The sequence below is a fragment of the Schistocerca nitens genome, chromosome 4 (assembly GCF_023898315.1).
Source record: "Schistocerca nitens isolate TAMUIC-IGC-003100 chromosome 4, iqSchNite1.1, whole genome shotgun sequence".
Lineage (NCBI taxonomy): Eukaryota > Metazoa > Arthropoda > Insecta > Orthoptera > Acrididae > Schistocerca > Schistocerca nitens.
Window position 1 is genome coordinate 606694201 of NC_064617.1, and position 22994 is coordinate 606717194.

Consider the following 22994-nt stretch of genomic DNA (forward strand, 5'->3'; position numbering starts at 1 on the left):
TTAATATCTGATTTTTTGGGAACAAAATTTTTCTATGTACCTGGACCTTGGGGAGTTAAAAGAGAGGACACAACTAAGCAACAGAAAATTTGAAAACTAAAACAATATTATATTGTTTTTCCACTGTTATGAAATGCATTTTCTGCTGAGGGGAAAAGGGAGAATCTTAACTGCAAATCAAGTTTCAGACCCTCTCCTAGTGAGTATTTGCATCACAGCAACATAATTTGTTCATGTCCTTCAATCATGTTAGTAGCATGTTATGTTAACATTTGGCAAAAATAACAAAACTGGTCATTAGAACTTATACAGTTCAGCACTAGAGAAAAAAAAAATTACTGCTTATTTTCCAATATGAATAGAGGACATGATACATCAGAAAATAAGAATGGAATAAATTAACTTTTAAAAGTAGTAGTTAACATACCAACCACTTAAAGGAAAAGCCAAACAACGCAACCAGGAACAAGATGCTCCACAACAGCGGACACAGAATTAAGGCCAGCCAAAATATCTGTGCTTCTGTTGCATTAACTTTATTCTGTAGATTCCCCTGGGAAAAGGGTTCACATGTAAATTCCAATCCACAATACCTGGATTATATTCACATTATAACATGTACATGATATCTTTTTCACTTCTATAATGCTAACTGTAATGGCATTATATACAATGTCACTCTAAAACTGCCTTACTGAGAGGTTCTTATGGTATCAACAGAGACTGAAAGTATCTGGTTAATCCGTATGCTAACATATTACTTACTTTTAAAATATTACAAGAAAGCAAATAAATGTACTGAAACAGAGATTCTTTGTCCAAGCATAATTCTGCTGCAGGGTTTATTTCTTCACACTATTAGGCTCTACGTGGTTCTTGAACAGTCTTAAATGGCTCTGAGCACTATGGGACTTAACATCTATGGTCATCAGTCCCCTAGAACTTAGAACTACTTAAACCTAACTAACCTAAGGACATCACACAACACCCAGTCATCACGAGGCAGAGAAAATCCCTGAACAGTCTTAATTTGCAATCTTGAAAGAATTAATTTGCAGTATTGGAAACAAGTGAAGGTGGGTTACTCATTACTGGTCTAGTTTTGAGAGATGTAACTGGCCATAGTGGTTCATACCACTCACAAAATCATTGTAACTATGTCCATCGAAGTGATATCACACAGAAAATTGAAAACCTGCATTCACTGTACTTCAAGTGCTCATGAACTGTATGAGGAACACTGAATTGGTAGGAAAGAATAGGACTAAACTAGAGGAAAAACCCTAAGTACAACAGCAAACTTTTGCAACAAGGTATAAAACTGTATTGATAGCTTTGAGGGACAAAATCAATGGATCATCAGTCCTTTCACTCTGGCTGTACCAAACCAATAAAATTCGTCTAAAAGGAACAACAAGGTCAGTAAAATTAACTCTCAGTACACTTGCCTGAAAAAAAAAGTAGACAAAGGGAAGGATAAAAGCAGCTATAAAAGAAGCAACAGCTGAAGGGCCGTGGTAGAACACTGATAATACAGTCAGCTCAATAAAATGACATGAGGAAGTGACGCTACATCTTTGAATTAAAACAATGAGGAATGTACAAACATAACTGAATTAAAAGATTACAGTGTCAGGCCAATCCACTATACAAGGGCAGCCTAAGGTTGAAAATGTGGTGAGAGACCGCTAACAACCCCACCTTGTGCCCTGAAAGACAATACTATATGAACTTCTGGTAAGATTATAGAAGCAGAGGTCTTGGTTAATTAACTGTCAGAACTGTACAATTTGCCTCAGCCTAATCAGGCTTGTTGGAATTCTCAGTCTAGGATTACTTCCATTCTGACAATGCTTAACTATCTTTCGGGTTTCTCTAACAGGGTTGAATAGAACTCATTCCATTTGCCGTCAGGCCCCTTCACCTGGTATGTAGAATACAATTTCTCCTCTAATAGTTTATATCTGAAGGCATTAACATTAGACTTTGTTTCTGCAAAGCAACCTTTGATATTTTTGGGACAGCTGAATTTATCTATTGTCTGACAAAAGTGCACAGAGTAATGAAAATCTAGGCTACTATAATTTACGTTATCTACAATATTTCTGCTGATTATAGCACAATCTTTTCTGGTGCAGCAGGTGTGTGTTAGTCTGGTAGCCTACTATATTTACAAGATTATATGACCTTAATACATCAGTGAGCTTCAAATTTGCTATACTATCAGAATTTGCACCTTTGTTGAAGGCACCGCATTTACAATGAGGTTACAAAAATCATGGGACACCACCTAATATTGTGTAAGACCTACTTTCACTAAGTGTAGTGCAGCATCTCGACATGGCATGGACTCCACAAATTGTTGGAATACCCCCACAAAATTTGTGAGCCATTCTGCCTCAACAGCCATCCATAACTGAAAAAGTTTGCTGGTGGAGGATTTTGTGCATGAACTGACCTCTCAATTACGTCAAATGTCGTGTGATCTGGGTAGCAAAATCATTTGCTCGAATTGTCCAGAACATTCTTGAATTCAGTCGTGAACATTTGTGGGCCAGTGACATTGCACACTGTCATCCACTAAAATTCAATCATTGTTTGGGAACATGAAGTCCATGAATGGCAGCAAATGGTCTCCAAGTAGCTGAACAAACCATTTCCAATCAATGATCGGTTCATTTGGCCCAGATGCCCAAGTCCATTCCATGTAAACACAGCCCACCACCATTACGAAGCCACCACCAGCTTGCACAGTGCGTTGTTGACAACTTGGGTCCATGGCTTCATGGAGTCTGTTCCACACACTAACCCTACTATCAGCTCTTACCAACTGAAATGTGGAGTCATCTGAAAAGGCCACAATTTTGCAATGCCTGCAGTCCAAACAATACAATCATGAGCCGAGGAGAGGTGGTGCAGGCAATGTTGTGCTGTTAGCAAAGGCACTCACGTCAATTGTCTGCTGCCATAGCCCATTAATGCCAAATTTCAACACACTGTCCTAATGGATATGTTCGTCATACATCCCGCATTGATTTCTGTGGTTATTTCATGCAGTGTTGCTTGTGTGTTAGCACTGACAACTCTGCGCAAACACCACTTCTCTTTGTCATTAAGTGAAGGCTGTCTGCCACTGCACTGTCCGAGGTGAGAGGTAAAGCCTAAAATTTGCTATTCTCAGAACATATTTGCCACTGTGGATATCGGAATACTGGATTCCAGAACAATTTGCAGAATGGAATGACCCATCTGTCTAGCTCCAACCATCATTCTGGTTCAAAGTCTATCAATTCCTGTCACATGGCCGTAATCATGTCGGAAACCTCTTCACATGAATTACCTTAATACAAATGACAGCTCCACCAATGCATTGCCCTTTTATGCCTTCTGTACACGATACTACTGTCATCTGTAAATGTGCATATCGCTACTCCACGACTTTTGTCACCTCAGTGTATTTGCTAACAAGTAACCTTCTAATGTATAATGTATTATCAAGTCTTTCATGAGAACATGCATGAATAATGTGAGCATATTAAAGCTGACCATAATATGCTTCTTTCAAGATGTAGGTGCTTAATTTAGATGATGACATTGGCCGAATGCAGTATGTTATGCACACAACGGCCATCATGTAGAGTAAGTACACTGTTAAGATATTTTGTCACTCTAAATTGGCTATCACGTGGAGTTGATAATGAGTCATAGAATCATCACCATCATCATCTTGTTTGTTTTTGGCTGGCCATAAACATAGGCAGTCTAGGTTCTTGAGGAAGGTAATTCTTAACATTTTCTCACAGTGACAGTTACAGGAGTAGCTCCAATGCCTTCTGCATTATTCTTGAGATATGGTCAAGGGTAAATTTTTGGCTGATGTCTTCCTCCAGCTTCAACTTCGCTTAATAGTCAGCTTGTTACAAAATTCCAGTGCATTGCCTTTGTCAGCTGGCAGGACGCTGAAAGGATCACTGCTGAGTGTGTGTAGGCTTTAATCTATGGCTTTGTCAAGTTAGGAGACAGTGGTTTGGATTTTGAAAGGATTCACAACTTGCTTCACAGCAAATTTCATCAGCAGTCTCAACGGACATGTTGCAGACTGCTTGTTCTACGCCATTTATTTTGCAGGAAAGGATGCTCCATGGTGATGGCATTTTGATAAGTACATTCTTAAGTGCCAAGATAAAACCAGCATCGATTTGACTTATCATAATGTCAATAACGTTGCATTCTGAAGATTTACGGATATGGTTGGGAAAGTCAATTGAATTTCCCCTTTTATTTACCTGTGGACCTATTTTGTGATAATATTTTTTGTTCTATTGTGACCACATCAGTCCAGTCCCAGTCTAAGGCAAAAGTTAGTGTCAGTTGCGGATGGACAGTGAACAGTTTATGGCCATCGCCATCCAGCTGCTTCCTTTTGTAATGTGTCCTTTCTAGTAGGAGGGGCAGTTGGCACAGTGCAACATTCTTCTGACCATAGCAGTGTTGATATGATGGTTTAGCATGGAAAATCATGGAACTGTTTTCTCATCACAGCACCACAGATGTAAGGCAGGAAAAACTTTCCAGTTTGCCTTCTTAATAAGGTTTCTATATTTCCTTCCCTTAGAAGTACATGGTGATGTGACATTGTGGTGATATGACTGAATAAAATCTTGTCAGTCTCCCAGCTGCATCAAGTGATTAAACTCTCACGAGCATTCAGTGAAGTGCTACAATGTGACTGCACACAGTATTAAATTCTGCAGACCATACATAAAACAGAACTGCACCAGTTTGAGAATGAGGTATCACACTTACTTATCCAGCGAAACTGGCTGCAGGTGAGTGTGCTTTGGGAAATGGACATAGAATTGCACCCAATAACACAACTAACATCACAGGGATTAACAGTTGCTGGGATAGCATAATAATTTACACTGTAGAGATCAAAATATCTAACAACATTTGCAATGAAGACAGTGGCTTCCAGTTTAGTACTGAGTGGAAACCAGCTATCTAATGTTAATGTAGGCACAGCAGAATGAGGATGAAACCACTTTCTTACATGACAATGGACTGAGAATTAGTGATGGCAAAGGTGATACCACGGCTATATAATGATGGAGACAGCAATCACACAGAAGTCAGTTTCCACTTAAGGACCAAAGTCCTCTCAGTTGAATGTTTATGGATGTATAAGCAACTGACACTGTTGGAAGCCTGATAAGTTTATTCTTTTCTGAGGCTTGTATGTTAATTTGAACATAGATTAGTATTTTATAAGAATAAATAACAGCCAACCAGTTGCGAAAGATAAAGTAATCTTTACCTAGGTTTCAATAGTTATAAAACTATCTTCTTCAGAAGATGGCAGTGTTAAATTGACATGGAGTATTATATCTTAGTCGTTTTTACAACCATCTACGTAACTAGGTTAATATATATAAAACATAGCCCTGAGTACAGGGTTAGTCAGACACACAAATAAGAACATAGTGGCTAAAGAGCGTTGAGATTAGTATTAGTATTTATTACTTGTTAATTTTATATCAAAGGCTCTTGGATTGAAGATGGTGCCAAGACACAGCTGGGACAAGGTGAATTGTGTTGAAACAACCTGATGACACAGCTATGGAACTCAATCAAGATCTTTTGTTCTATGTTCATTGTCTGGATACAACAGTCATCACATACAAGTTTTTAAATCAATTTAGCACTGAGGGCCAACTGTGAAGAGCCTTTATCTTCTGAAGAACTAAATTAATGAAATAATGTTTCACTGGTTTTGGAACTGATGAATAATTAATGAATTATCAATAGTTGTTGGGAGCAGAAAAACGAAGAAAGAATAGGAATAGCAACACATTAAACAAAAATTTTTAAAAATCTTAAAATGTAAAAGTAATCTGTAACATTTGGAAAGGTAATCAAGCAACTTTCAGGTTCTATCATATAAAATTAACAAATCAAGTTAGTTCATAATTCTACATAGTGTTATGGTAAACGCAAAGTTAAAATAGCATTTTTTATTAGTGTCAAGCCAATGAAAATGTATCCTAAGTATTTTAAGAAGTTTGTAATGATGAATAACTAAGAGCGCTAATATTTGTAACACACCTTTCTCGCTTCAAAAACCCAGTGGGACTTCCCATCATCATCAACATAATTCCACCACCGAAGACCAACCATAAGTCTTCCTGTCAATGGAAAGCACATTGTTATACACATATGTAACACACTAAAGTATTGCATATTTTGTGGTACATCTATATGAATGATATAATGGATAGAAAATTTAATACAAAACTCAATGTTTCTTCTCATCAGCTTTTACTTCTTTCTATTAAGTAAAACATACACATCAAAAAAAGTTTTGCATCACCCTGTACCCAGAACTACTGAAGATAGAAGTTGACTGTGGACACTGTATCACAGACACAGTCCCTTTGACTGTTCAGAGATGCCACTAAACCCACCCAAAGATGTAAACAATCATACATGAGCAGAGCCTATTAGACTGTGGGGGTCTGACTGCCGATCAGTTCCACGCATTCCACCAGGAAGGAGGTACATGGCTCATGCTGTCTGTAGTTCAACCATGCCTAGGCAGTCAATACCGAAGTTTGATCGCATCCGCATTGTTACTTTGTTCCAGGAAGAGCTATCTACAAGGGAAGTGTCCAGGCGTCTTGGAGTGAACCAAAGCGATGTTGTTCGAATATGCAGGAGGTACAGAGAGACAAGAACTGTTGATGACATGCCTCACTCAGGCCACCCAAGGGTTACTACTGCAGTGGATGATCGTTACCTACGGATTATGGCTCGGAGGAACCCTGACAGCAATGGCATCCTGTGGAATACTGCTTTTCGTGCAGCCACAGGATGTCATGTTATGACTCAAACTGTGTGCAATAGGCTGCATGATAAGCAACTTCACTCCTGACGTCTACGGTGAGGCCCATCTTTGCAACCATGACACCATGCAGTTCGGTACAGATGGGTCCAACAACATGCCGCAGGAGGAGGAGATTAGTGTTTAACGTCCCGTAGACAACGAGGTCATTAGAGACGGACCGCAAGCTTGGGTGAGGGAAGGATGGGGAAGGAAATCGGCCGTGCCCTTTCAAAGGAACCATCCCGGCATTTGCCTGAAGCGATTTAGGGAAATCACGGAAAACCTAAATCAGGATGGCCGGAGACGGGATTGAACCATCATCCTCCTGAATGCGAGTCCAGTGTGCTAACCACTGCGCCACCTCGCTCGGTAACAACATGCCGAATGGACCGCTCAGGACTGACATCACGTTCCCTTCACCGATGAGTGTCCCATACGCCTTCAACCAGACAATTGTCGGAGACGTGTTTGGAGGCAGGCCGGTCATACGCCAACATATGCCACTGGTGGTCATGGAAGGCACCGTGATATTGGTATGATACCTGAATGCCATTCTCCAACTGATAGTGCAACCGTATCGGCAGCATATTGTCGAGGCACTCGTCTTCATGGAGAGCAATTCATGCCCCCATCGTGCACATCTTGTGAATGACTTCTTTCAGGATAAAGACATCGCTAAAGTAGAGTGGCCAGCATGTTCTCCAGATATGAACCCTATCGGAGCTGTCTGGGATAGATTGAAAAGGGCTGTTTATGGATGACGTGACCCACCAACCACTCTGAGGGAGCTATGCCAAATCGCTGTTGAGGAGTGGGACAATCTGGACCACCAGTGCTTTGATGAACTTGTGGATAGTATGCAACGACAAATACAGGCATGCATCAATGCAAGAGGACATGCTGCTGGGTATTACAGGTACCAGTGTGCACAGCAATCTGGACCATCACCTCTGAAGATCGCACTGTGTGGTGGTACAACATGTAATGTGTGGTTTTCATGAGCAATAAAAAGGGCAGAAATGATGTTCATGTTGATCTCTATTCCAATTTTCTGTACAGGTTCTGGAACTCTCGAAACTGAGGTGATGCAAAACTTTTTTTGATGTGTGTAGATACATAAGTGCACAATCATTCAGACCAGAGCTGGATGAATCAACCGTTGTGACATACCAAAATCTTTGACATCACAATGAAGGTGGTGTTCAAACAATACTGAACATCTGAAAATAAACCTGTCTCCTTTTGAATAAGGTATTTATATTGGTTTTTATCTTTGCAGTGAAAACAACCGCATTACTGCAACCCATTGGATACCTTTATTACAAAATGAAAAGAGAATAAAATGTGAGGTGAAGTAAAATTGGCTGGATGTGAAAAGTTAACACATGGCCTCACCTTGTTTATTTCCACCAGTTCCTTAACACTGCAGGCAGTACTTTTATAGTGTTCCGATATATGCACTCAACACCAAGTTCACTAGCCCAGTTATTCATGTATTTCACAACAAATGTGGTCAAAATATTTAAAACTGTATACTAAGCAGAATCATTCCCAATTAAAGTTTTATCCACTACATCCCAAAACCTCTAATATTCACATTCATGAAGGAGCAAACAATATATAAAATTAACTCTATAGCATTTTATATACTCTTATTAAAACACGTGTAAAAAATGTATTAACTGAAATTCATCAAGTAATGTGAGTGGCTGATCACTAAGAGAGGAGGGGGCAAAAAAAAAAAAAAAAAAAAAAAAAAAAAAAAAAACAGGATGTATTAGCCTCCCTTTAAATCTTTTAAAATCTTCTACTTATTCACTTACATATAAGAGGCAATGAAATAAAAACTGAACACCTGCCATGCGGGACCATGAAATGTTTCCATTCAAAAGTACTCACAGCATGCCTTACAACATTTACTCCACTTTGAAACAAGATGATCAATTCCTTTTTCATAGAACATGTTCAGCCCTTGACAAGTCCACAATCGCTCCCACTCTTGCATATCCTCATCTGACAAACTGACATCCACATATGCCTTTTTGTAGGCCGCCAAAGATTTTTAAATCACACAGTAAAAGATTCAAACTGTACAGAGGATGTCACAGTGTTTTCCAACCAAATCACTGAAATGTACCTTTCGACCAATTGGCAGTGTGGGGGTGGATGTTATTGAGTAACAGGATGATTCTGTCTGACAGCATTCCTGGGCACTTTGGCTTTGTAGTGCATGGCAGTTTCTGCAAAGTATCTACAAAGCACTATGCATTCATTGTCTATGCTCGAGGAACTTGACAAGCAGACGGACCCTACAGTTGGAGGAGGTAATTATGACCTTACCGGAACTTGTCTGAACAGCTATGGCTTTTTTGATGTGGGAGATCTGAGATACTCCCACTTTTGGGTCTGCCATTTAAACTCAGGCTGTGTGAACGCTGTCAGATGGAATCACCCTTTTGCATGATAATGTCCCCCCCCCCCCCTCCAGTCAATTGGATAACATTATGCTTCAGCGATTTGATTGGGAAATACTGCAACATCCTCTGTCCATCCCGGACCTTTCACTGTGTGATTATCACATCTTTGGTGGCCTGAAGAAAGACATGCATGGACATCAGTTTCAGTCAGACGAAGCGCAAGAATGGGTGTGGTTGTGGATCTGTCAGTGGCTGATCACATTCTAAAGAACAAGGAATGACTGTCTCATCTCCAAGTGGGATAAATGTCTTAACACATGTGATGATTACTTCTGAACGGAATCATTCCATGGTCCCGTTGTGGCAGGTGTTCCGTTTTCACCTGATTGCCCCTCAAAGGGAGAAAGACCTACTAAAAAATGTTATGACACCTATCACATTGAGATGGGACAGAATTAATTTTGGGAAAATGTGCATCAAAGGCGAAATGTGTGTGAAGGCAGTTGAAGTACCTAAGTCAGTAATAACTGAGAAGGGCAATTCCATCTCTTTGTACACCTTGTATTTTACTTTCTTATTTGTGTAATATTCATGTGTCAATTTTCACAAGAAGTTATTACACAGTGTAATTGCATATGTTTTTTGATGTGGTCACTGGTCCACCCCCTTCACTATACTTATGGCAACAAACTTACTGTCACCTGAAAACCACTCATTCATCAGTGGTAAATTTCGAGTATCACCTACATTTCTATTGCTGCCATGTTAAAATTTGCCTCTTTCGGCAAAAGAAAGTGGAATTTACACAATGTCACCTCGCCAACATCCTAAATCATTTATAATTGTGACATAATCCTGAAGCAGTGGTTTATTAAATGAATTGAGGACAAATCAAGTCACAAGCTTATGGAAAAGTGCATTCTCAGTGTAAAAATAAAAGCATAATTTCTTCACTTATCTTGCTGCAAAGCAACACCAAATTTTCATTTCACCAGCTGTCTTACGACTCTTACAAAATTACATCATTCCACTGCAAAAGTCTACAATTACTCATACATCATGGTAGATAGGAAAGTTCCACATATTTACCAGATGGAAAAATATTCTCCTCTTTGCACAATATCATTTGCCAAAATCTTATTTGTATATCTTTAATGGTTTACGAAATATAAGGGATATAGTGAATATTTCATTCTCATATGAATGGAAGTAAACAGGCTATATACAATCCATTTTCTCTACACTGGAATTCCATATTATCTCCTCCCAACTTCAAAGAAAAATTGATGTGTTAGCTATATTTCATGAGCAGCAATATATGGTCTAATGTGTGTGTGTGTGTGTGTGTGTGTGTGTGTGTGTGTGTGTGGAGTGAGTGAGAGAGAGAGAGAGAGAGAGAGAGAGAGAGAGAGAGATTCCAGAGGTGTCTTTGAAATCTGGACTTCTTAAAATGTTGTTTTAACACTTTTATGAAAATTTGAAAATGTAAATATGTTTCTTTCACATCACTTCAACCACAGTGCTATTGTACTGCATCTCAAAATTTGTGATTTTTTTCTCATTAGCACCAGTGTGTTAAATCAAGCACTGGCAACACACATTTTTTATAGCAATGCATTCGGATTTCATGCAATGTGTTACTTATGTGCCAAATATCACAAAAACTATGACCATGAACAACATTATAGTCACTTCATCATGAAGCTGACACAAAGCTATAAATAATGTAAAAAATATTTTTTTACTGAATAGTTTCTTTAAAATCATGTGAGAAACATTACAGGGTAGCTGACGTGAGTGTGATGTTCTGTAGAAGTAGCAGGTCAGCCACCGGCTTGCTGAAAGCTCATGGACTTCGTAAGTCTCGTCAGAGAAATCTACCCCTGTGTGTACCCACTGTGAGGCTCGATCACCAGCTCCCAGAGTTGCATGTAACAGTCTGAAGGTTGTGCCTCCACTAACGCACAGGTAGGGACTGCAGGTGTTCAAAAATCCTACTGGCGTTATCTGTGGCCCATCACTAAAATCTCTTGTGTGCCCAGTTTATGGAAGCCTCTCATCAGAAGTCAGACTCAGACACCTGCCTAAATTTTTAAAATTTACCAATGTTCACAATTTTCAATAGACAATGGCCACAAAGGTAACTGGAATGATACAATGAACAAACGCTGCTCTCTGATGAAAACTTGCAAGAACAGTGCTATTTGTCCACTCCTACCACCTCACTATTATTGTTTGACAATACTATTCGTTGCCACATTAAACAATGTCATATCGTTGCCACATTAAACAAAGTCATACCCAAAACTTATCACCTAATGCCACCATTTACTTGTTCAAATCCTTCTTGAAGATTATCAGCCACTCATTATATTCAGCACTGTATGTCCACAAATAACCAAAAAGATTGCAATGTTTTCAGTAGATGGTGGGCAATGAAATTGGTCCCAGTTTTCATCTAATGAACCCAGCATTATAATCTGTACTTAAGTTGTCTAACTAAATGCTGCCTTTTTTTCTCAAACACCATTTACCTCTTTAATTATTTTAAGACCTTCAATCTTCCCTTCATCTGCCCACATCCAATGAAACTCTACAGTCCCAAGGGGCAACTGTCATTACATGTTACTGCACATTGACTGTACAAAAACAGTGGGATGAATTTCTACTACAATGGGTATTTTCTTGTTGTTTTGATTCAGGAGGTTCATAGCTAGCTGTGAAATGGCTGTTTCTACAAGCAACGCTCTGTTAAGACATCTCTTAACTGGTTTTAAGAACCCTGCTACATATTACAGACACAGAATGATGAAACCACCTCACAACTACTTTTTTAAATACACTATAGTAATAATAGCATTTAAAATACTTGATGCACCCAAAGTAGGAAAGCAGCTTTTAATTTTGATGTCCAGACCATGAGGACCATCATAGCTGACTGGGTGTTTTTACTATCCAATAATCCATTTGACTGCTGACACAGGGATGTCCACAGTGGTGGGATCGATTTTCTTGAACAGTCAACATGGTGATGTAGGTTAAGGTCCCAGGTACCATACCCTACGGCCATTCACCCTGGTGGGCCCTCCTTTGTGAGTAATTGATATAAAAAAATTTGCATGACACTCAATAGTGGTAAAAAGTAGTATTTTTTAAATAGGTTGTGTGGTTTAATGAAGAATATCATGGGTTCAAATAATGACAGGTGCTTTAAATTTTTCAGTTTTAATTCTTTATTGAAATGACTAATCATTATTTTTATTCAATTAATTGGTTTAAATGTATTCTTTTTTATTTCTACTCCTTTGTCACATCATTTTTATCATTGTTTGAAGTTTTTTTTACCCGTTCTCAGTTTTTTTCTTTATTCATTCCTTTTCCACTCAGAATAATTGTGAAGGGGAATTTAATTATACTTACCAATTATAGGCTAATACTGAAATATTTGAAAAGGCCAATTCATCAGTTAAAACATGAAAGACAAAATTAATTAAAGCCACAAGAACAAAGATTTCAAGCAAAAAAAGAATGATAGGAAGAAAAATGAGGACAAATGAAGAAGTTGATATGATGATTAAACTCAGCATCATCCATCCAAACTGCTAAAGACAGAACCTTTAAATTTGGAGGTGTGGATCTTGTATTGTAGGTGTCGTTTATCAAGGGCTCTAACCCTATGGGGGGGCAGGGGAGGCGGGGGGGGGGGGGGGGGGAAGAGAGATGATTTTTTGAAAAATGTCACTATTAAAGCAATTTTGAAGCTAGTCCTACAAAAATTTGGTATTTGGTTTCTCAGTCAGAAATATGTAAGCACACATTATGTTTTCCAGAGCAGTGCCTGCCACAAGAATAAAAACAGTGAGTAATACCATCAAATTAATCTTATAATCATAATATTCTTTCCACATACAGTGCTCACTTTTTCATCTCTGTATTTGTCACAGGTGCATGACCTCCATAATATTCCAAAGTAAATTGTATCATCTGATGACAAATCTCCAGGCAATTCAAAACCGGCCATGAATAAATACAAATTGAAGAAAAGACAGCCTTTGGTTGCAGTAATTCCTGAAACCTTAAAGAAATATGTGTTTCAGCATTTTTGGAAATTTGATCTCCGGGGGTGAAAAAGTGGAAGAAAGCTTTTTTCAAAAATATATCATCATTTAAGAACTACTGAAGTATTTTTAAAGCTACATCTCTGAGCATTAGTATTTGATTTCTCAGTTAGAAGTAAAAAGAATATATGTTTCAGTGTTTCTGGAAATTCAACCCCTAAGAGAGTGCAATAGGGGAGGAAAATTTTTAAGACAATACTTTGTTACATTCAAAAATTTTAAGCTAAGTTTTTGAAAATTGGTATTTCATTTCTCGGTTAGATATAAAGAAATATTTGTTAGGGGATGAAAATTGCTATGGAAATATGTGCTTAAGAACATGAAAGGCACGATTAACAAAAGCTTCGGACTCTAGCTACCAGAATCACTTTGTGGTCAGAAGTACATTCGGACAAGATCATAGTTATATGGTCTTAATTAGTGTGAAAAACTTAGAAAGTGCTGCAATTTGCGAACAATATAAAAATTTGGTGCAATAAAAGCAAAAAAATCTTTGCAGCTCATACAGTCTACACGAGGGAAGCAGAGGGCACCAAGCTAATCAACTGAATAAAAAAATAAAAATAATTTTGATAAAACTTCAAAAACAATAAAAAATTAAAGTAACTGACAAGATTTGAACTCTCAACCTTCTGCATGTGAAGGCCTCACCCTATTCATTACACCATGCAACCTGTCAATATGTTCTACTTTTTTAATGCTACTGAACATCACACAAATTTCTGAAATTTTTTTTATCAATCACTCACTAACGAGGGCCCACCAGGCGGAATAGCTGCCGGATGTGGTACCTGGAATCTTAACCCACATCACAGTGTAGATAGTTTCAAAAAGTTGATCCCACTGCTGGGGACCTCTTCTTGTAATATGCTTTTTTTGGTGGGGCGTGGGGGAAATTAGTGTCTGCCATCTCGGTCCCAAAAGCAGGTAGCATCATGTAGCACACTCAACACATCTATTTTTATAGAGGCTGTTCCATTGTTATACCACAAGATGGTTGCTGAAGCATGCTCTTCAATTTACACCACAAGAATTTAGAACAGTGAAAAGCTTAACTTGTCTAATTAGCCCAAAGTATAATGCCACATGACACCCCAAAATATAATGCCATACAGCCACACAGCATTACGGATTGATGATAATGAACCATGGATTCGCTGAAGTGGGGTGGCTTGCACACTTCACTGCTGCAGATAGCAGTACTGTAGGTGCAGCCACAATGGAGGGATATCCGGAGAGGCCAAACTAACATGCAGTTTCTGAAGAAGTGCAGCAGCCTTTTTGGTAGTTGCAAGAACAACAGTGTCCACAAATGACTGAGGTGGCCTTATAACATTAGCCACAATTGACTTTACTGTGCTGGTATTGCAACTAGCTGAAATCAAGGGGAAACAACAGCAGTGATTCCCTACCCCCCCCCCCCCCCCAAAAAAAAAAGCATTCAGCTCTACATTGAGTGGCTTAATGATGATGGCATCCTCTTAGGTACAATATTCTGGAGGTAAAATAGTGCCCCCATCTGGAGAATATATAGGGGAACAAACTCGAGGACAATATTGTAGAAAGAGAAGAGAAAGTAGGTAAGTATGAGATTGGAGATACAACAACATGAGAAGAACAGCCTAACTGGAAACAAGGCCCCTGAAGTGGATGACATTCTCTTAGCATTATTGAGACACTTGGGAGAGGCATCGATGACTTAACTATTCCACCTCACGAGTAAGAAAATTGGTCACATTAAAAGTTTTCACTTAGAAGGAAAATCTTACATTTCTGGCTGTGGATATGAATATCTGTACTGATATTGTCCTATACACACATCATCTGTTATTTCAACTTTCAAATATATGATAAATTACAAGGTCAAAACACATGTATAGCAACTTGTCTGACACAGGATCTGGCTTCAGAGTTAACAAAGGTCTGAGCATATGGAACAGGTTCCCAGGCATCTGAGTGGCTTGCAGTCTTCTTAAGTACAAAGGCCGTTCAAAACTTTTTGCACAGTCATCTCTAATTTTTTTTAATTTTTTGCAGGAGGAGAATGAAACTTTTTGTGAACATACTTGGAACATTTAGCTATAAGTTGGTATATGAAAGTATTTTCTTTTATTTACAGGTGAGCCATAATGGACCGTAGAGTAGATGTCAGGTTGCGACAATGGTCAGTGATGGAGTTCCTCTTCAAGACCAGTGATGACTCTTGTCACATAGATTCATAGGAAGTTGCTCCCAGGGCACAGTGGATTACAGCAGTATCCAGCGGGGGTTGCAGAGTGATGTGAATAAGAAGACTACCGATCAAATCATAAAAAAAAAGATGTGTGATGACTTGACAGCTTGCTGAAATGACTTGTTTGTCATTGGATAGTGTGGTATCATTGATACAGTCACTAGGGTACAGAAAAATCTGTGCACACTGGGTGCCTCGATTACTGACAAGAGAAATGAGAACGATGAGGAAGAATGTGTGCGAGGGTCTCATGAAGACCTTTACTGCAGAGTGGAAACAGTGTTTTGATGGCATCATTACCCAGGATGAAACATGGTTGTTTCTGTCTGAGCCTGAGAGCAAAACCCAATCCATGGAGTGGCGTCATCTTGGCTCCCCTCAGAAGAAGAAACCAAGACTTTCATGAACAAAAGGCCAAAAGGGGATGGCCTACTTCTTCTGGGATCAGTGTGATGTCATTTTCAATGACTTTTTGGAACCTGGCTCCACAATTAACCGGGACCGTTACTGTTTGTCATTGAACAAGCTACGACGTGCCATCAAGACCCACAGACCGCAGCTTCAGGATCACCTCATCAGACTACACCATGACAATGCCAAACCCAATACAGCCTTTATGATGCAGGAGAAAATCAGGAAAATGGGTTGGAAAATTGTTCCTCATCCTCCCTACAGTCCGGACTTGGCTCCGTCTGACTTTTACCTCTTTGGTCGTCTGAATGCCCACCTGCGAGGTAAAACATTTGATCATGAGAAAGACCTTATCTCCTGTATCAAGCGATGATGTAAAAGTCAATCCCCAGAATTTTACCAAAGAGCATTTGCATCATGGAATGAACGTTGGGCCAGATGCGTCACAGCTGATGCAGACTACATTGAGTAGACTCAATGTATAACTAAACGTTCCAAGTATATTCACAAAAAATTTCATTCTCCTCCTGCAAAAAAATAAAAAATAGAGATGACTGGGCAAAACTTTTTTAAACGCCCTTTGTAATAGAACCGACTATGTTGTCTTGTGTGGTAGGTGTTCGCAAGGAGTGGCACAGGAAGTTTGGAAGGACAGCTTTGTTCCCTACACACACACTGAGTGACTGCAGAAGAATACAGAATGACTTGGGTAGAATTTCTATTGAGTGTGATGAATGGCAGCCTGCTCTAAAGGTACAAAAATTTATGTTAATGCAGATGAGTAGGAAAAACAAACCTGTAAGGTTCAAATACAGTATTAGTGGTGTGCTGCTTGACACAGTCATGTTAAATATCTAGGTGCAATGGTGCAAAGCAATATGAAATGTAAGAAGCAAGTAAGAGCAGTAGTATGGGGGGGGGGGGGGGGGGGGATGGTCAAGTGGTTTATTTTGACAATCCTAGGAATATGTAGCTCAATTATAAAGGAGACCATGTACAGACCACTAGTATGACCCGTTCTTGAATACTTCTCCCATGCCTGAGACTCCCACCAGGTCGGGTTGAAGAAAAACATCAAAGTAATTTAGAGGTGTGCTGCTGGATTTGTTATCCGTATGTTCAATCACCATGCAAGTACTATGAAAATGATGTATGAATCCCTGAGGGGAGAAGACACTTCTTTTCTTGAAAAAATTTAGAGAACTGGAATTTTTGACTGACTACAATACAGTTCTACTGCCACTAATGTACAACTCGCATGATGGGGAAGACAGGAGAGGAGAGGAGAGGAGAGGAGAGGAGAGGAGAGGAGAGGAGAGGAGAAGACAAATTATGTCTTGTGCAGGGGCACATAGAAAGTCTTTTAAGCCCCCTTGCTCAATATGTCAGTGGAAAAGGAAGAGTACGGCTAGCATTAGCCCTGTGTGTTCTCCATCATGCACCATATGGTGACTTGCAAAGTACGACTGTGGGCAGTGACAGACAGTACCAAATAGGGAAATAAGAATGACAATAAGATTTATACAACATTGCAATAATAGGACAAACTGAAAACATCTGAGCCTTACACATCAGTCACAACATTCAACAACAGTTTCCAACCTCAAGTCAACACCTGATTATCTACATCTAAGTGATTACTCTGGTTGGTTGGTTGTTTGGGGAAGGAGACCAGACAGCGAGGTCATCGGTCTCATCGGATTAGGGAAGGACGGGGAAGAAAGTCGGCCGTGCCCTTTGAAAGGAACCATCCCGGCATTTGCCTGGAGCGGTGATTACTCTGCTATTCACAATAAAGTGCCTGGCAGAGGGTTCAATGAACCACATTCAAGCTGTGTCTCTACCATTCCACTCTTGAATGGCATGCAGGAAAAAAAAAGAGTACTTAAATTTTTCTGTGCAAGCCCTGATTTCTCTTATTTTACCGTAATCATTTCTCCCTCTGTAGGTGGGTGCCAACAGAAAGTTTTCACAATTGGAGGAGAAAACTGGTGATTGAAATTTCATGAGAAGAACCTGTCGCAACGAAAAATGCCTTTTTTTTAATGATTGCCACTCCAATTCACATATCATGTCTGTGGCACTATCTCCCCTATTTCACGATAATACAAAACGAGCCACCCTTCTTTGAACTTTTTTGATGTCATCCATCAGTCCCACCTGATGCGGATCCCATGCCACACAGCAATACTCCAGAATAGGGTGGACAAGTGTCGTTAAGCAGTCTCTTTAATAGACCTGTTGCACCTTCTAAGTGTTCTGCCAATGAATCACAGTCTTTGGTTTGCTCTACCCACAACACTATCCATGTGATCATTCCAATTTATGTTATTTGTAATTGTAATAACTAAGTATTTAGTTGAATTTACAGCCTTAAGATTTTTTTGACTTATCACGTAATCGAAATTTAGTGGATTTCTTTTAGTACTCATGTGAATAACTTCACATTTTTATTTATTCAGGGTCAATTGCCACTTTTCACACCATACAGATATCTTATCTATATCATTTTGCAATTTGATTTGGTCATCTGATGACTTTACACAACGGTAAAAGACAGTATCATCTGCAAACAATCTAAGATGGCTACTCAGAATGTCTCCTATGTTGTTAATATAGATCAGGAACAATAGAGGGTCTATAACACTTCCTTGGGGAACTCTATGAATGTCTGTCTATTACTATGAGCTGTGACCTTTCTGACAGGAAATCATGAATCTAGTCGTACAACTGAGGTGATATCCCATAGGCACGCAGTTTGGTTAGAAGACGCTTGTGAGGAATGGTGTCTAAAGCCTTCTGGAAATCTAAAAATATGGAATCAATTTGACATCCCCTGTCAATAGCACACATTACTTCATGAATGTAAAGAGCTAGCTGTGTTTCACAAGAATGGTGTCTTCTGAATCCGTGCTGACTACGTGTCAATAAATCGTTTTCTTCGAGGTAATTCATAATGTTCGAACACAGTATATGTTCCAAAATCCTACTGCAAATCGATGTTAGTGGTGTGTGTCTGTAATTCAGCGGATTACTCCTATTTCCCTTTTTGGGTATTGGTGTGACTTGAGCAAATTTCCAGTCTTTAGGTACGGAACTGTGTTGCCACTGGTGTGCTTTATGTATGACCAGAATTTCTTTGGGTTTTCTACCAGATTCCGAGACAAAGTATCAGTGTGGAAATTACTGAAAGTATCTCCCATTGAAGTACATGCTATATTTCGAACTTCTGCAAAACTTTGCCAATCTTGGGGATTTGCATTCTTTTAAACTTGGCATGCTTTTTTTTGTTGCTTCAGCAACAGCAACCTGACCTGTTTTGTGTACCATGGAGGGTCAGTACCATCACTTATTAATTTATCTGGTATATGTCTCTCAAGTGTCATCGATATCTCTTTGAAATCATTCCACATCTTTTCTATGCTTAAGTGATCAGATTGAAAGGAGTGGAGACTGTATCTCAAAAAGGCCTTAAGAGCATTTTTATCAGCTTTTTAAAATAGATGTACTTTGCATTTCTGTCTGATGGTTGTGGGTGTTACGGTATTCAGCCTAGCAGCAACTGTCTTGTGGTTGGTAATCCCCGTATTCGTCATGATACTCCCTACTAGTCCAGGATTATTTGTTGCCAAGAGGTCAAGTATGCTTTCACAACCATTTACGCTTCAAGGGAGCTCATGAACTAATTACTCAAAATAATTTTCTGGGAAAGCATTCAGTCCAATTTCGGATGACTTTTATGCCTGCCACGAGCTTTAGACATATAATTTTTCCAGCTTATCAAGGGTAATTTGAAGTCACCACCAACTATAATTGAAGGAGTGGGCTACCTATTCGGTTGGTTGGTTGGTCTGTTTAAAAGAGGTAGGGAGGGACCAAACTGCTAGGTCATCAGTCCCTCATTCCGATTAAAATAATTCCACAAGGGTGGGAGTACAATAATTGAGACATACAAAATACAGCAGGAAGAAAGGAGAAAACCACAAGAATGACAGAAGAGGAACAAACACTAAAATGGACAAATTTGGACAAGAAAACCACAGACAGATGCAAGAAACATGTAGAAGAGATCAAAACAAGAGAGCAAATTACCATGGCTGGCTGACCATGAGAATAAAAAGGAGAATCAAGCCACTCTGCAACACATTAAAACCTCCGCCCTAAAAGCACTAGCATGGAAGACACAGAGGACAAAGGGTATGTGCTAAAACTTACATCAAATGATAAAACCTCACAAATAAAACAAAGCTAAAGCTCCTGTTGAGGCATTGTCACCCAACACCAATGGTAGGGTGCTGGGAATGCATTAGCCACATACGGCCAATGCGGAGCCGGCAGAGGACAACTGATTCCCTGCGAGAAGACCACATGGAAGACTTCCACACAGTCGTAGTCTCCTTAATGACGTGCAGTTTGCTCTACGTACTGTTATACCATTCCATCTCCCAAAGCTGAAAAACTCTGTGGCATAAGACACAATGAAGGTCAGTCTCGAAGATGCCCATCTCCAGGAGCGGTTTCCATCGCAGCCTGTTTGGCCAGCCTGTCATGAAGTTCACTGCCTGGGATTCTGACGTGTCCAGGGGCCCACGCAAACACCACTGAATGAAGGGACCGTTCCAGGACATAGATGGACGCCTGACTGGACGCTACCAAATGATGGCAAGGGTAGCACTGGTCGACAGCTTGTAGGCTGCTCAAGGAGTCAATACACAGGAGAAATGACTCGCCAGGGCATGAGCGGATGTGCTCAAGAGTACGAGAAATGGTCGCCAGCTTTGCATTGAAAACACTGCAGCTATCTGGCAAGGAGTGCTGTTCAATATGTTCTCCATGAACATATGCAAAGCCTACGTGACCATCAGCCATTGAGCCGTCGGTGTAAACCACTTCATGGCCCCGGTACATGTCGAGAATTGAGAGGAAGTGATAGCGGAGAGCCGCAGGGTTAACAGAGTCTTAGGGCCATGCGAAAGGTCCAGAAGAATCTGCGGCCTAGGTGTAAACCATGGAGGTGTACGTGAATGGACCTCGAGGAGAGGTGGTAACGGGAAGGACTCCACCAGGACACTGATCACTGGACTCGTTCTAAAAGCTCCCGTTACTAGTCGAATGTCACAGTGGTGCACTGGGTCAAGTAAATGCAACGCTAAGGGCGCCGCCAAACCATAAACCACACTCCCGTAGTCAAGGCGGGATTGAACACAGGCTCTGTAGAGCTGCAGCAGCGTAGAGCGATCTGCACTCCAGTTGGTGCTGCTCAGGCAGCGGAGGGCACTGAGGTGCTGCCAGCACTTCAGCTTAAGCTGACGAAGGTGAGGTAGCCAAGTCAATGTGGCACCGAAAACCAGTCATAAGAATCAATATGTCTCCACTACAGTGAGTGGATTGTCAATAAGGTAAAGTTCTGGTTCTGGATGAACAGTGCGACACTGACAGAAATGCATGAAACGACTACGTGGCTAAAAACTGGAAGCCACGGGCTAGAGCCCATGACTGTGCCTTGTGACTGGCTACCTGCAGGTGCTGCTCAGCAACACCAGTACAGTGCAGAAGTCATCCGCATACAGAGGTGAGACCAGGGGCCTACAGCTGCTGCCACACCATCAATAGCCACTAAAAATAGAGAGACACTCAATATGGAGCCCTACAGAATGCCATTCTCCTGAATAAAGGGTAACTATGGGAAGCACCGCCTTGAACATGGAAAGTAGAGTGACAGGAAGTTTTGGATAAAAATTGGGAGCGGGCCCCGGAGACCCCACTCATACAAGGTGGCAAGGATACGATGTTGCCAGGTCGTGTCGTATGCTTTACATAAATAAAATAAAGACGGCAATCATATGTTGGCATCTGGAAAAGGCTGTTCAGATGGCAGACTAGAGGGACACAAGATATCAATGATAGAGCGACCCATGGCGGAAGCCGCCCTGACATGGAGCCAGTAGGCCACGTGACTCCAGGACCCAGCCCAACCGCCGAGACACCATCATTCCAGCAGCTTACAAAGAACGTTGGTGAGGCTGATGGGCTGGTAGCTACCCACGTCAAGAGGGTTTTGACCGGGTTTGAACACTGGAATGATGGCGCATTCCTGCCATTGCCATGGAAAGACGCTATTGCACCAGATCTGGTTGAAGATGACAAGATGTCGCTTGTAGTCAGACAAGAGATGTTTAATCATCTGACTGTGGGTCCAATCTGGCCCAAGAGCTGTGTCGGGGCGATGTGCAAGGGCACTGAGGAGTTCCCACTCTGTAAATGGGGTGTTATAGGGTTCACTGTGACGTGTAGTGAACGAGAGAACTTTCCTTTCCATCCACCGTTTGAGGGTGCAAAAGGCTGGGGGATAGTTCTCTGACACAGAGGCTTGAGTCCAGTGCTCGGCAATTGCGTTTGCGTCAGTAGATAATGATGTTAATGCCAGGGACATCTGTTGGGGTCTGGTACCCAAAGAGACGTCTGATCTTCATCCAGACTTGGGAAGGTGACGTATGACACCCAATGGTGGACACGTACCTCTCCCAACACTCCTGTTTCTGTCATTTTATAAGCTGGCAAATGCGGGCACGGAGCTGTTTACAACAGAAAAACAAACGCTGAGATGGAAAATGCCAACCTGTACAGGATGTAACTAAACTCCCTTTACAGGTGTTGAGGACTTCTAGTGGGGACCAAGATGGTTAAGTTTAGCATAGGAATTCATACCTGAAAATGTACAGTTTTCCTGCACTACACAAAATGCAACATCACACGTTCAAAGCTACAGCATTTTTGGTGCCACAGACTAGGTTATTACATATGTCATTCATGGGTCACCTGATGTTCCACACCCACTACCATTTGTTTACATGGCATTCAGTTGAGTTTGTGATCTTCCCAGAGAGATTAGTACATGCTGCTGTGCTTCCGATCTTTGTTCACACTGTACT

General features: G+C 40.4%; 1 protein-coding gene across 2 annotated transcripts in view; it reads right to left on the reverse strand.

The window, feature by feature from the left end:
- The window catches only part of LOC126252918 (uncharacterized Golgi apparatus membrane protein-like protein CG5021), an 87112-nt gene that overhangs the window by 55461 nt on the left and 8657 nt on the right, over positions 1 to 22994 (reverse strand). Inside the window, exons 4-5 of one of the 2 annotated variants that reach the window (XM_049953904.1) lie at positions 6106 to 6185; positions 428 to 541 (exon numbers count right to left, since the gene is read on the reverse strand). In XM_049953904.1, coding sequence (XP_049809861.1) covers positions 428 to 541; positions 6106 to 6185 — 194 coding nt within the window. Of the gene's footprint in view, positions 1 to 427; positions 554 to 6105; positions 6186 to 22994 lie in introns of both variants that reach the window. The other variant, XM_049953903.1, reaches the window with a different exon arrangement.